At 40.4% G+C, this 15,491-nt stretch overlaps 2 protein-coding genes across 3 annotated transcripts in view; one reads left to right on the plus strand and one right to left on the minus strand.

Annotated features, from left to right (window-relative positions):
* Positions 1-10,975, plus strand: part of SRFR1 (Tetratricopeptide repeat (TPR)-like superfamily protein) — a 40,522-nt gene extending 29,547 nt beyond the window's left edge. The window contains exons 16-24 of one of the 2 annotated variants that reach the window (XM_026802104.3): positions 2,928-3,238; positions 4,965-5,051; positions 5,129-5,228; positions 5,583-5,674; positions 5,813-5,851; positions 5,924-6,014; positions 9,947-10,044; positions 10,131-10,445; positions 10,521-10,975. In XM_026802104.3, the coding sequence (XP_026657905.2) occupies positions 2,928-3,238; positions 4,965-5,051; positions 5,129-5,228; positions 5,583-5,674; positions 5,813-5,851; positions 5,924-6,014; positions 9,947-10,044; positions 10,131-10,419 (1,107 nt within the window). In that variant the 3' untranslated portion in view covers positions 10,420-10,445; positions 10,521-10,975. The remainder of the gene's footprint in view (positions 1-2,927; positions 3,239-4,964; positions 5,052-5,128; positions 5,229-5,582; positions 5,675-5,812; positions 5,852-5,923; positions 6,015-9,946; positions 10,045-10,130; positions 10,446-10,520) is intronic. The other variant, XM_008782669.5, reaches the window with a different exon arrangement.
* A 1,514-nt stretch (positions 10,976-12,489) lies between these two features.
* Positions 12,490-14,610, minus strand: LOC103700904 (uncharacterized). Its single transcript, XM_026802103.4, has 2 exons — positions 13,888-14,610; positions 12,490-12,784 (listed from the first exon to the last, which is right to left on the minus strand). Exons 1-2 carry the CDS (start codon positions 14,575-14,577, stop codon positions 12,704-12,706), a joined length of 771 nt encoding a protein of 256 aa, XP_026657904.2. The 5' UTR covers positions 14,578-14,610; the 3' UTR covers positions 12,490-12,703.
* Positions 14,611-15,491: the final 881 nt, after the last annotated feature.

Below are 15,491 nucleotides of genomic sequence, written 5' to 3' on the forward strand. Positions count from 1 at the left end.
TCTTGCCGGTTTCACTTATTTTTATAAAAAATTAAAAATCTCAAAAATAAAAAGGGTCGCCTTTAGGACTCCTGTTTTGAACGAACCAGGGGAACCAGTGGCGAGCCCCTGTTTCGAATGAAACAGAGGAACCGAGGGTGGACCCTCTCCTTCGCCTCCCCGCGTGGCTTTCCGGCCTCCGCTGGCCCTCCACCGGCCCTCCCTCCCCCTCTTCCCCTTCTCTCTCTCTCTCTTCTTTTCTCCTGTTCTCCCTCTCCCCCGACCCCTCTAATGTGTCGGTACAAGCTTGGCACGAAGCCATACCGACCCGTGCCGCCGAGCAACCGGTCCGGGCCCCAGTTCCGGCACAATTGTCCTTGCTTGATTTTATGCAAATCATTTTTCTATACACTTGCTGTAGTGACATTGTTTCAGCATTAGGAAAAAAAGTGTAATGCATAGTTATTTGCTGGGTTACATTTTTTATCTTACAAATAGACGTGTCTTAAAAACTGCTAAAGGAACATGTTGACTTGTTCCCTACCTATCTAAGGCCTGTTTGGCTACCTGATCTCCGTGTCCGTGAGGCATTTGCTGTGTGTAAGGAGCTAAGATTTGCTAAATCAAGAAAGGGAATGAAGAGAGGAGTGGGAGGAACTATGTGAGAACATTGCTTCCCAATCTTGAATTTGTTGGTACTAGAATACATCTGAAAAGGTTTGTTCTTGTATTCTCAAAATTTTGGGACGTGGGACTCAATAGATTCCCATGATCCCACCAAGACTTCATCTTTCAGCATCATCTGATAATATCTTCTCACCCACATGGGATATCGCATTGATAAGCTGGTTGGCTAGCCAAACAGGTCCTTAATGTTGTTGGAAGGAGTAGGAATTAATCCAAATTTGGTGCTGTAGAAGGGAAAAGGTGTATATGATTAAATTGCTGTAAAGACTATCATATGTATACAGTTTTACATGAATCAATTAGTATTTTGTATGATATATTACATTCCCGGGAGAGGTGTATATAAATATAATCTGCTCAATTTATACAATACTATACATGCATAAATCAGCATTATTATATAATGGTATATTTATTGTAAGATTATCGTGATGACCATTATATTATTATTATTGCTATTATTTGTATGTTTATAAAACTTATTGGATGGGGTAAATTCAATATGGCTTAAAAGAAGGCTGTTAGGTTAAGCAGAGAAGTTGTGAGAATTGAGAAGATAGTAATAATACACTATGGAAAATTAAAGATAGAATGGGCTTGCACAATAAGATATTCTGGGACCTTGATATTGAGAGGAGACAGCTTGAAGCAAAGGTTCAGTAATAGATATGAAAAGTCTAATATAACCTAGATGCAAATTGTAGGAATTATAACAAACTCAGACAAGAGTAGTCCATAATTAGAATGAGTAGAAAAGAAGGATCAAAACTTGATGCCATACTTGTTGAAATATGGCACATTGGCTGTGGATTTATTTAGATCAAATTGGTTCATGCTGAAAATGATTGTAATGGTAGTTAAGTTATAAGTGGTTTAATGGTGTCAAGTGACAATAGATTGCAGAATGTGCCTGGGAAAGCTCAGATGCATTGGTGCACCAGCTTAGAAGTGTGAAGGATTTTTTCAAGTGGATAAAACGCTTCTTGGTGGTTCGTGTAACTATGATCCTATGTCGTCATACCAGTTAGATGATCCTCGAAACACCACCAAGCATCTTTACGTATTTAAGAAGTCTTCTTTAAGGTATAATATCAGAATGTAGTTTAACTATTCTTACATAATTAAATATTAAGGGCTATACTGAATTCCATGGTCAATTGCCAGATTGTAAAGCATCAGGAAGTAGAAGAGAAATATTAAATAAGATTAAGCACATAGAGATTGTAAGGTCATCGATAAACTTATTTTAACAGGGGATGTATGTCTTAGTAAAACTGGATGGCAAATAAAGTTTCGTAAGGTTGGACTAGGAATAGTTATAGGATGGTCCTAATAAAGATTGCTGGTTATAGTAACCAAGCTGCCATCTTAATTCATGGTTGCTTTGGAGGCTATTAAATGCATATGCAGAATCACCAGTGGAAATTGTCTCAGTATGAGAATTAAACAACCAGAAATGCTTTTAGAGTTTTGCTACGTCTTTAATAATAAGTACTCTAATGATGCATTGCTTTACATCAATTTGATTCAGACATGGTGATGAATCTTGATTTCTTCTGATATTTGAGGTGGCTTTTGATTTTATTATATTTTCTCAAATTCCTTTTAGTGGGACATTAATGTGATGTAATGTTATCATTTTATAGACACATTAGGGAAAGGCAACTTGTTTTGAGTTAAGAAGTTGCTAATATTCAAGATTGGAAAGCTGCTATGTGAGAAATCTTGTGTTTAAGTGGCCTTTTCTTTTCTTTTCCTGGTAACATATGTTTTGGTGGTCTTCAACATATACCTCAAGTAGGTGCAAAATGGGATGGCTTCAATGACATGATATGATGTTTTGCTATTGAACCATCAATGCCTATTGATTTCTGATCTATACATGTTTTAAGATGTGTAGATCATGATCAACAAAGTAGAGTTCCAATGTAATTTCCTTGTCACGTATTTTGATGCACTGGCATGATTGGTACCATCAATTTTTGCGCTCACTTGATGAGTATGTTAGAGATTTCCAAAAGATAAGTTTCTTTATTTCTAGACATTTTTAGATATACAAATCAAAATTAATAATATAGATCTTTAATTTTCCAAGCCTATCATTGATTTTGGGATCGCTAAAACTTCTGCCAAAGTTTCCACATTTTAGTGGCAGTCCAACTTATTTTTTATAGCTATGCCGTAGTGTTTATTTTTTGACTTGTATATTGCAGCTATAGCTAACTATTTTACTTCAAAAAACTTCTTAACGTTCTTTGCAGTATCGTATGGCTGGGTTAGCTGCTATTGAGATAGCTCAGAAGGTTGCAAAGACTTGGCGCTTTCATAGGAATGCAAATAGAAATGGGAAAAAAGTTAGGAAAAGGGAAAAACTCAGTATGCTAAGCCAGAATAGAGGTGGCGCTTGTAGTAGCACTAGTAGCTCCTCAGAAGCTTCAACACTGTATGGCTTAAATGAAGACAGATATGCGTCTGGGCGTTTGCTGTCATGGCATGACATATACTCTATTGCTGTGAAATGGAGGCAGATCTCTGAACCCTGTGATCCTGTTGTCTGGGTGAACAAGCTAAGGTAAGCCGCTTTATCTTAATTATTTTTTTTATCTAGCTTTTTTATGATTTATGGAGCTGATATTTAGAGAGAGAAACAAATTCTAGATTGTGTTCATCAGGTTAAAACAACATTCTAGTGCAATGTAGAGGTGCAGTAGCATAAACAACAAGTACAAAACAATGAAAAGAAAGCCAGATGCATCTGATGTGGTTATTTGATCATATTTTCATCATTCTTAGACACTCCTAGGCAATTGAAGAGCCACCATCTTTTTTGGAACCTAATGTTTATTTCCTTGCTATTTATTTCTCTCTTAACATCTTTATGTGAAAGGCTTAATTTTTAAGGGGTTGATTATATGCTTATGAATCATGATGTGGGGTCTCCATATCACTCAAGCGATCATGTGACTGTCACATGGCAACTTAAGTGAGGCCCATCATATGGCGTATTTTACATTAGTAGGATTTTAGGATGATATTGGAGAGTTAAGCAGAGATTAAGACCGAGCGAGGACTTTTGACAAAGGCTCCAAACATTAAGGGGATTTCATAATCTAGCTGATGCATAAAGGATTTAGGAAAGAAAAAGAAAGGTGGGGGGGAATTCTCAGATCTTTCTCTATTTTTTCATCCCTCCTAACTACTTGTTTTCTTTTTTCTCTTCTTCGCCTTGGCAAGGCTTGGAGTGATGCTCCCAACTCTTTTGACTTTTCCAGTCTGCAAGAAAGATATCGTCATAGCTTTTCTCACACAGAACACCCTTTTTTTCTTTCATTCTCTTCATTCTTATTCTTCCTGCACCCTTGCTTGATTTTTCGTCCTGGAAATTTCAGTCAACTGAATGGCCAAAGCATCGGTTGCTTCCTTTATTTGCTGTTGCTTCTCCTTAAACTTTGAACTCTGCCCTTGATCTGGAGTGTGTTTTTAAGTAGCCTGCACATGATTGCCCCTTTCTTCATAAATCTGTCTTCTCCTCTTTATATTTTCAGTTAGATGGAGCTATGTTAAACTAACTTCAGATTTTATGAGTTGCATAAGTTGATACCATGAAAATATATCGTCTTTTAATTTTCTTTTCCTATATACCTGCCCTCCACTTTCCTATTATTTTACTTGAATATAGTCATCAATTTTTTAAATTATTAGTTATGTTGCATATGCTAGTGTGCTTGTTGAATATCATAAATTGTGCGCATAATATTGTGCCAAGAATTTGCATTGATCCACAGGAATAACAATTGTCCCTCCTATGTGCTTGCATGTGCTGCAACATAGACTGCTGCACAAGACAGCAGCTCATGTCAGATGAGGCATAGGATCGCATGGTTTATCCCTACGGTTGAACCACAATGACATCTAGCGGATAAGAGAACCAAGCATAATTACCTTGCTAGTTCAACTTTATAGTTTAAGCTGAACACCTAATGCATATCCAGATAATTTGATTGAGTGAAGAACATTGATTTATTCAGGTATGCAACACTAGGTGTAATTATGATGACTGACACATATTTAAGAAATTAAGATTTCAGTTCCATTTATCTTGCGGTGAGCTATACAAGTTCCTATCATGTTGTTTTGGTAGAGTTCTAAATGTTAAGGTGGTCTCTGTTTTTTGATATGGTCATCTCAAACAATATAGACATCATGATCATATGAAATTATAATTTCTTAGTGCATATTTTCTGTTCATTTTATCATATTAAATCGATAACTTAGCTTTGTCTTCTGCTCAAAACCAGTGAAGAGTTCAATTCTGGATTTGGTTCGCACACACCAATGCTTCTTGGACAAGCAAAGGTGGTCCGCTACTTTCCAAATTATCAAAGGTATAGATGTACATCTTATATATGAGTCAAAAGCAATGGAGCTAAAGTGTCCACTGAGGATTTGTCTGATTATGCAGGACGCTCGATATCGCTAAGACTATCATGAGAGTTACAAAGTACGTAAATAATGCAGAGGATCACACTGTTGATCTCTCAGATGCTGGGAAGTTACAAAAAGTGAGTTCCATCAACACCTATCATTACAGTGGTACCACATCCAGCATGTCTCTTTACAATAGAAATTTATCATCATAAAAAAGCTATGATTTCATATTTTTTATGTTATGCTTGATCATCTTACATGCCTTTGGATTTATTTTTATGAAATCCAATAACTGCTGAATTGCTCCAAAAGTTCTACATGCGGAATCTAATCTTAATCATGTTTTATCATGCGGCACCGTGTAAATTTGCATTATGGTTCTTTGTTATTACGTGTGCCTGTACTTTTGAACTATATTATATTGTGCTTGATTTTACTGTTTGGTGTGCGCGAATTCTTGAGTTGCTAACATATTATATCACCTGCAGATAATACATGCAGGATCCTGCTCTGATCTATACGATATAGTAGGAGAGAACTTCTGGGTAGCTACCACTTGTGATAGTACAGCATTTGAGGGGTAATGATGTTTGAGATAGTATTTTGAAATTTTCTTTTCTTAAATGTGCTCATGAATTCTGCATTGAGCAGAATTTATATCCATGACAGCCACTGTTGCTCACATTGTTTGACTGGTAAAAATGTTTCTTTTTTTCAGGAAGTACCTTGAAGGGACAAGAATTACTGTTCAAAAAATGTAATTCTTCGAGATATCCTTTCCTCCATGCATTGTGTTCATTTGTTTTCTTACTAACATGATGACCTGCAGGGACAAAAGAGGTTTTGACTTCGCAATTAGAACACCTTGTACGCCATCCAGATGGGAAGAATATTATGCAGAAATGACAGTTGCATGGGAGGTATGACCTGATCCATTTTGATATATGAAGAAAGATTGATAAGCACTGTAATTCTTCGCTTCTGATGTTTCTGTATTGGAAATGAAATGGAAGTGAAATAAAACACCATTATGATCACTGGTGGCTCTTTATTAAAACATAATGGAAGTGAAATGGAAGCTTGTATTCTTTTTTTTTTTTTTAAATTTATTTTTTACAGGGGTGGTGAGGATTGGGGTGGACAGAGTTTCCACCCATTATGATCTTTAATGAACACACCATGGGCATTGACCTCTGTCCTCATCCAAAGATCAATAGGAAAATCTGAGGTCGAACATCTGATGTTCCCTACGATCCTAGAATCTCACAGCATTTCCTTCTTTGCACTTAACCCTATTGTGATGGTTATGTTTTCAATCTTATTGTTGAATATAAAACCATCAGCATTCAAGGGTTAAGAGGGAAGTGTTGCAAATTCTTGCATACTGAGGAATATCAGCTAGTGTACAAGTATCGTTCTGTTAGTACATGTTTAGTTCCACAAATAAATTTCAGATCATGCACAAAAGAACATTAACTTTTATATGTGATTTCAAGTCAGGAATTTTGAGATCATTAGAAACAAGGGCTAGTTTTTTCATTTCTTCTGATGTATATGGATAGGCAGTCAAGTGCATATTAATTGGTTCAATAACTAAACATGCCTTGACCATTAGTTCTATGAGTTGTTATTTTCCATTTCTTGTTTCGTAGGCTAAACCTTTGAAGTGCAAAACGTGTGTGTGAAGCTTGTCTACCCACTTCCATCCTAGTCATCATTAGTAACTGTCATTTTTTCTGTCTTGAACCTGAGATGCTCGTCTTACAGATGCCAATGTTTGGCTCTGTATAGCTTAAGCTTCTGGAGAGAAGGATTTTTGTTGAGGGAACTTGAAAACAGAGTTATAGCTTAATTCTCTTTGGAAAACCTCTTGAGCTGCAAACAACACAGGGATGCACGCATAGTATCATGTTACACACTTCAACTTTTTTTGGGCAGGTGATTAGTGGCCTGGTTAGGAAGAAGGTCCAACCTGCCATATCAGCCCTAAAAATCAAGTAGATAGTGCTAGTGATTCAAACAGGAGGTTTGGCCTCCCATTGTTGGATACATGCATGTCCTAAGATAGCTTTTGTCTAACACAGCCTATGACTTGGCGAAACCTTCAGTTGTTTCCTTCTTCAATATCTAGCTTGCATCATTAATTTTACGCCATCGTTGTTGTCAAACTCATCTTTGGTCCACATCTCAAGCTCCACTATTTCTTTATCTTGCATCTCATTAGTAATGATGATAATTGGTTGTCTAGTTGAAATCTGGTTGGGTCTCAAAACCTTCAACCCATACCCAACCCATTTATAGTTGGGCAAATAATATGAAGCCAAACACAATTCATTTACATTAACCCATGCTTGATCCACCAACTCAATTATAATTTCATTTCTCAGTCACATGTATTACTAAAAAAAATGAAAGCAAAACATGGCATGCGAAGATCACGGGCAACGGAATTAAATTTGACCTTCATGTATCATAACAATCACAAGTAATGCAGGAATCTTATTTGCCAAACCATAAATTAACAAAAGGAGAAAAGGTTAAAATTCAACAATAAGAGTAAATAAGCCTAAGATCAAGATATGACAAATCCAAATAAATCAGATACGAGAATCAAGATAATCAAGCAAAAAGCCTCTTCTTTTAGTGGGAAAGTAGAAACTTCATTACTATAAGAATAAAAGTCCGATGGTCAAATAAATGTCTATCACAAAGTCAAGGCGTTATGCACTCATACATCAAACATCCACTTTCAATGTCCCATATTATAATATTGAGTTCCAATTCTCAATCAGGATTGAAACTCCGATTCTCTTAAAATTGCTAGTCCTGATTTTAATTTCTTAGAAATTTCATATCTGCATCAATACTGCTTTCATTGCTTCAGATCAAGAAAGAAAGTGTGCGCGGGCAAGAGAGAGAGAGAGAGAGAGGATCCTTATTTCAAATATCAAGTTTTGGGTTCAATTCTTCTATGAGATAGGTAGTGAGCTCTTGTCCTGGAGACCTCAAGTCTGATCCACACTTGAGATCTTCTCTTAGCCTTCCCAATAGCATCCAAGAGAATAGGGGAAAGAGCTAGGGGCAGAAAGTCAATTGCAATGCCTGCCCGCACCCACAACACCCCCCCCCCCCCCCCCCCCCCAAAAAAAAAAAAAAAAAAAAAAAGGAAAAAAAAAGGAATTTCAATCAAATTGAACCTAGCTAGTGGTTGATTTCCAGTCACCATCTTTCATGAGACATTGAGAACTAACTAGACATGCTGATAAGCATTTGCTTACCCATGGTGATCCATTCAAGTGGCTAAATCTGAATCCTGCTCATTTATTATTGGGTTGGTATGAGTGATCTGAAACCAACCTGATTACGAGAAGTCCCCTGCCAAACCCATCCACTGCAGGTTGGTGGGTCCAGGTCAATTTTTGCAGATAATATTTCTTTTTACAAATACAGCATTTCCGGACTTACACCCCCTATCACCAAACCATCTTTGGCTCATTCTTTGCGCTCCATCTTCTCAATCTAGAGTTGTGCTCTTTGCAGCTACAATTTCTAAATCTTAAATGCACCTCATGGTGAATTGAAATTAGGACCAAGGTTTAGAATAACAGTCATTGTTGTAATGGTTTTGGGCCCTGTTTGTTACATTATGTGTATTATAATGGGGAACTGATAATGGCCATTATAACATGTTTTGTAATGTCATAATGGACCATTGAATTGCGACAGCCATTATTTTCCATTGCATTGTCTCTACAAATAAATAAAATGTTATTATTTCAAAATTCAATTTTTTTATTAACTTCCCTCCAAAAGTGAGTACAATCTGAAAATAACATTTTTATCAAATGAAAAGTGATTGGAAAAATATTGTTGTCATTTTCCTGTTATTGCCTATTATTTTCTGTTGTAACATCATTATATCAGTCATTGTAATAGTCACTATTTTAATACAAAAATGTCAAATAAAACATTGTAGGGAAAGCCTTTCAATCATTATAACATTTAATATCAGTTTCGTTGGGGGTCCATTATACTAGAATAACCCCATTATTGAAACCTTTCTGGAGGCCTTCCCTAAGAATAGTTCAACATCGCTTAACATTCTTCTCTATTGTAGATATGTATCAAATCAGTATAAGATTTTGTGTCCAGCTTTGCTGGTTTGTCAATGTTGTCTAACAATCTCTTATGTTTCTCCACTTTATCCTCCCTACTCTTCTTTCTAGATATGTATATCTCCAGTTGCAAGTCTGAAAATGACGCATTCAGAGAGTATCTTGCCTTTGGACTCTATTTGCATATTGGCTTTTCAAAGTACCAACTGAACTGAATGTAATGTTCTTTGTTTGTTCTGACAAATTTATAAATTTTTACCCTTGAAAACTATATTGATTTTGATGAAACATTTTTAGCATAATAAATTTACGTCATTTGTATTTAACATGAGAAGGAACATCCTTCTGAAAGTCAAGAATTAAAACAAAATGGATGATTGATGATTGGGCTTTGTAGTGGAAGAATTGCTTGAATATGGAATTCATAGGAGGCTCTTTACATGTTAGTATAAGAGTACTATGTTGATGAAATAATTGGTTGCTTTATAATGAGGATCTATAAACACAAGATACAGTAGGGCTGCTCCACATCTTTTACAAAATTAGAAAGGTTTTCCTATCTTCAGAAAGAAGTGATTTTGCCACTGCACTTTAGACATTATATTGTTTTACTTCTAAAGCTACCAGTGGTGAATGGTTGCATAGCATACCAGGCAATATTTTTTCATTTGAAGTTTTTTCCACTGAAGCATATATCGGAGTTTATGTTAATTCACTTCCAACTCATCCCCATACAGGCCCTGTGCGATGCCTATTGTGGTGAAGTATGTTGCTCAAATGATCTAAGTATGCTTGAGAAAGTGAGGGATGCAATCGTGAGGATGACATACTACTGGTAATGAATGAACATATTTAGGCATTCAATCTAACCAATGTTTTGCATTACTCCAGCATTTGATGACTATGCAACTGGGTTTGCAGGTACAACTTCATGCCATTGTCAAGAGGCTCTGCAGCTGTTGGTTATGTAGTATTGCTGGGGCTATTTCTTGCAGCCAACATGGAGGTGACTGGAAACATCCCACAAGGCATTCAGGTTGACTGGGAAGCGATTATGTCTTCCAGTCCAGATGCCTTCCTGGATTCTATAAAGCCTTGGCTCTATCCTTCTGTACGAATCAACACAGGTTGGAAAGATTATCCAGATGTAGCTTCAACATTCACCACAACAGGATCAGTTGTTGCCGCATTAAGCTCTTATGAAGTCTAGGCTATGTGATCTATTTCACATCTGAGGTGAGTTCTGCCAATCCTACCTTTAGACCTTCTGGTATATTTGATAACGACAGATTTTGACAGCAGTTTGAGCAGAGTCTCGTATCTTTGTTCCAGATATACATTTCGTCAAACATCAGAGATTTGATTGACAAGCACCAGTTGTAGCACTTTGAAATGTTGGAATCAAAAGGTGGTTAGGGCATAATATGATTTTTTTTTTTTTTTTTGAGGCTTCCGTTGTATGGATTTTTTTTGATATGTTGTACACTAGTCAGTCCCATTTTGTTATGGGAGATATGTTCTGATAATTATGTCTGTCCGTAAAAAAAAAATAAAAATGTGTAACTATGACTGAAAGTTGGGACAATGTAATTATGGGTTGTGCCATTCCTAGTCGATGGTAAGCAATATGATCCAGGTGTAATTTGCAAAGGAGGGCCACTTTCAAGTGGAGACATGTCTCCCTGCTCAACACTCACGGTTCTCATATTCTCCAGCAGAAATCGAGGCTCCATTCTAATCAATTTTAATGTACGGCTTTATGGAAATCTCAGTGTTTTTCTAATCCAGTTATTTACGTATTTCGTGCGGCTTGATATGGACACAAGACTCATTTATTATTGTGCAAAGCCTCTTGTAACTAGAAATACTATCCAAGAGGATGCCGGCAGCACATCGTCCCTCCAGCTTGACCTCGTGTGTGAAGGAGCCGTCTAAACCCGTTGTGGCAGATGGCCTTTTCCAAGTGGAAACATTTCTCCCTACCGACTGCAGCTCGATATATACCTTTTCTCGAGCTTAATGTGATGATCTTTCTAAGTCCATTTTAAGTCGCATACGACTGCAAACATTTCTCCCGGCCCACGCGTTCGCATGAATCGTGAGGTATGACTTTCCTCCAGCTTGACCTCAGGTTACCAAGGCATCATCTGAATCCAAATTAGTGCCGCTCAAGAAAGCGTACCCTATTGGACTCAAGGTCAATTGAACTGAAGATGCATTAACAACTGGGGCAGGTAATGTGTATACGCTTGCACATAAAATCTATCAAGAACCTACATGAAACGCATCATCAAAGAAGTATCAGTATACACGTGAAGGTTTAGGTGGTCGGTGAGCGCAGTTCGCAAACGCCTGTCCGCAGGAGCTTCTCGCTGTGTCTGCAAATAATTGTTGTTTTGTGAATTTTTGTTTCCACAGCCACGTGGTATGTTTTATGGAAATTATCCAGTGACAGTGATTTCTGGCGGAAAGCTTAATGGATCAGCGTTAGATAACAAGAGTTGCCGGTGCTTTCTCTTTCCCGGTTTCTCCCAGATTTCTGAGCTCGTCGAGTCTTCAATGTTTGTAGCAGAGAGATCCAGAACTTGTTCTCGTGGAACTTCCCTTTCGTGGTGACAGTAATGGTGATGGCAGAATTAAATTGGGTTCTACAGATGTCATTAATGGAGTAGGCCTGAGCAATGAGGAGGAGCGTTACACGATGCATTTGTTGCAAACAAAGAAAAGGAAGAATGAAAGTCTCTCACACGGCAGACGCCGCTTCTCCCTTCCAAAATACTGTGGCCTTATTTTTTTGTGTTAATAAATAATATTTTTCAATCGATACCTAAAGAAATAAGAAATAATAGTTGTGTGATCGCCGTATTCGATTACGGGTCTCTTCCTTTTCCTGGTTCTTTCGTTTCCACCATGAGGCATGAATCGATTTTTCTTGCTATCCCAATACATGGAAACGTTCGCATATACCTGTACTTTGATGACAGTTTTCCATCAATGCGAGAACTTATTAAATGTTCTACGAGACCTCTCAAAGTAGACCCGAAGAGCGACTTGAATGGATGTTATCTGCCCTCATCAAGAACACAAAGGCAATTTGATTGCACATCTTGCTCTTGTCCACTTTTTATTGGCCTGATTTTCGCTGCGTTGTCTTATGAGTAGTCCACACTCCCCGCTCAACTCAACTTTCTACATCATCATTGCTAATTTTATTGCAAGCTATTTGCTAATTAAACCGCAAGTGGCGTAGTTGAAGCACTAGAAATCTAAATCACCCAAGTAAAAATAAAGTGATGTCCAAATGCAATGTCACCTCAAAAGAAAGAATACAAGTGAGCGTATGCACCTACAACCAGCTCTCGTCAATGAGATAAACAAGGCAAATAGATACCTAGCAGGGGACCAAAATACACAATACGGCGAGATAAATAAGAAAAGCTCAACCAGCTATCTCGAGAATTTCTATTCCATTACTATATACGGCAGCCTGGACACTAGATCACGACCATGGCAGTGGCGAGCAGCAGCCCCGAAGTCAGTCCTACAATCTTCTTCCTCACACTCTTCGCTCCACTCTGCATCCAAAGAAATGAGCAGCTAATCAATAAACATAGTCCAAGATTAGCGTTCGATCCGAAAGAGAAATTTCAAATAAATCAAGAGGGCTCTAATTATCTTGAGCACCTCACCACTCTCGGACATCAACATAGTTAAAAAAATTGGGACACACAACACGGGATCACAAAACGTCCACTAGGCTACATTACAAGCGGACATGGAAAATCCTATACAGCAATCTATTCCAATACAGCATTACAGATTCTCATGGATAAAGATATCTTGTGATAAATGCTGTCGTAATATCAGAATCTCTGACGTACTAACATTTACAGCTGGCACCGTCCCGTCTGCCACAATGGCTGACGACGTGAAAGCGTCGTGCGTCGACTGTTTAACTTTATTCGCGAGTCGCGACGTTACTTTATCCATCCGTCATAACGGCGACGTTAAGACGGTTATAACGTTATAACGGCGCTATGGGAGCCATGGTTACAGTGTTCCACCGCGTAACAGTGGAAGGTGGAAGTACCAGATACCTGAAATAATCATCGATTGACACGTGTCCATGAACAGAAAGGGAACCACCGAGATGGACACCGTGTCGAGCCTCTTTCGGGAGTTGGAGTCCAGCTGGATCTCGAGATCCTTCGCTTTGTCGTTACTCTATTGGCTAAAAAACTTTAGATCTCGAAGTTATGGGGTGGCTCGAGAGGCTCAATACAACGGTCAAGATTTCTTTACCCACGACTCGTTGAGGACATCGTCGCGTCCGAGACCCACACTCGGCTCGCCCGACCGGAACTCAAAAGTCACATTCTGCCGGATTTCAGTGTGAATTTTGAGTTCCCGTCACGGAACCGCTGGAGCACGGCGTCGGTGCCTTGCCTGCGCCCGCTCTGATTGTTCGGTTACTGAAACGGGGAAGGAAAGACCGGCAGCGCGAGCTGATACGACCAACGGCGTCGATCTTTCCGGCACACTTTAGCCAAAACTGCGCCGCTATCGTACGCCGGTGGGACGAGCTCTCCGATCGGATCAGATCGTCTACGGCGCACGTTAGCTAGCGGCGAAGGCGGTGCGAGTAGTGGAAGTGGGGGGGAGTGAGAGAAGGGCGTACCGCATTGTCGGAGGCTCCGCTATTGGGTCCGGGGGAGGCGGCCTCGGGAGCGGCGGAGGGCGTCTCCAACTGGCTGGGGGTGGGGGCGGGGCCCTTCTTCTTGCTCCTACTCGGAGCCAGCGCAGGCACCTCGGCGGGCTTCGTTGGGGCGGCAGCCGGCGTCGGAGTGGCGGCGACCGGGACCGGCGCGGGGGGAGACAATGTGGGTGGAGGCGTCGTCGGGGGAGAGCTCACAGGCACCAGCGCCGGGGGAGAAGAGACCGGGGCCGAAGTCGGAGGGGGCGCCGTGGCCGGCGCCTTGGCGGGGGTGATGGCCACCGGGGCGGCAGGAGGGGAGGTGGTAGGCGCGGTGGAGGGGGCGGGAGTGGTGGGCTGAGTGGTGGGGGCGGCGGAGGGGGCGCGGGTGGTGGGGGTTGTGGTCGTGGGGGCGGCGGAGGGGGCGTGGGTGGTGGGCTTGGAAGTGGGAGCGGCGGAGGGGGCTTGGGTGGTGGGCGTGGAAGTCGGGGCGGCGGCGGAGATGGTGGGAGCGGAGGCGGCGGGTGTGGTGGTGGGGGCGCCAGCGGGGACCTGGGCGCCGGCGGAGGCGAGGACGAGGCAGAGGAGCGCGACGGTGAGGGCGGTGCGCCGATCCATTATCGCTATAGAGAGTGGGTAGAAGTACAGGAACGGTGGGGTTGTAGGGGTGAGCATAAATAGAGGGTGTAATTATAGGTAGGGGTGGGAAAGGGTTATTGCCTGGAGGGAAAGAGGAGGACAAGAAGGGGAGAAAACAAAAGAGGGGGGCTACGGGGAGACGGAGCACAGACTGGCGGTGGGGCCCGGCATGTGAGGGTGGGGGTATACAGGTGGCGGGATCGGACCGGTGGTGCGGCGCGGACCAGGGATTGGACCGGAGGAACCGAGCCGGTCTGGTTTGGATGGATTGGGGAGGAGGTCACCGCCAGCCAGGGAATGGGGACATGTGTCTTGTACGTGGGTATACGTGCCTTCCAAAGCATTACTCTTTCTTTTATAGAGCTGTACGACGTCTCTCATCTCTCTCTCTCTCGTCTGCCGGCCGTTTTGTTTGGCGAACGTTTGGCAACGAATTCTTTGCGTATGTTGATGTCTTCGAATATTTTACGGAATTCTGCGGGATTGATTTCAAGCATATTAGGGAGAATCAAGAATATTAAGGACATGAGATGCGTTTATTATTGAGGCATGGAATCCATGCCTCTCACTAAAGCGACCGAGCCTAATATGAGAACCTATAAATATTTTTTTTCAAAAATAATAAGTTTGGAGTAACAAAGGAATCACTCGTGATAATTTTTGTACTCTAAATTATTTCGTTTATTTTATGGTGGACATATAATTGCATGAAACAACTATAAAAGATAAATGATCAGATTGGGGAAGTAGAATAGATGTAACGTATATTTATTTGGAGGGTGTACATTTATTGATAAATTTTAGACTAGGGAATCCTTCTCTATAATCCAGCATATCAAGATAATCTCTGAGAGGCGAAATAGATCGTCCTACCCACAACAAAAGGGCCACCTAATTTCGGCCCAATAGACAACGCCGGCCAGACGGAATCTCGCTCCGGCCCAGAGCCA

This window comes from Phoenix dactylifera, chromosome 1 (assembly GCF_051530095.1).
Source record: "Phoenix dactylifera cultivar Ajwa chromosome 1, Ajwa_hap1_PhDact_Kaust_v1.1, whole genome shotgun sequence".
NCBI classification, from domain to species: Eukaryota; Viridiplantae; Streptophyta; class Magnoliopsida; order Arecales; family Arecaceae; genus Phoenix; species Phoenix dactylifera.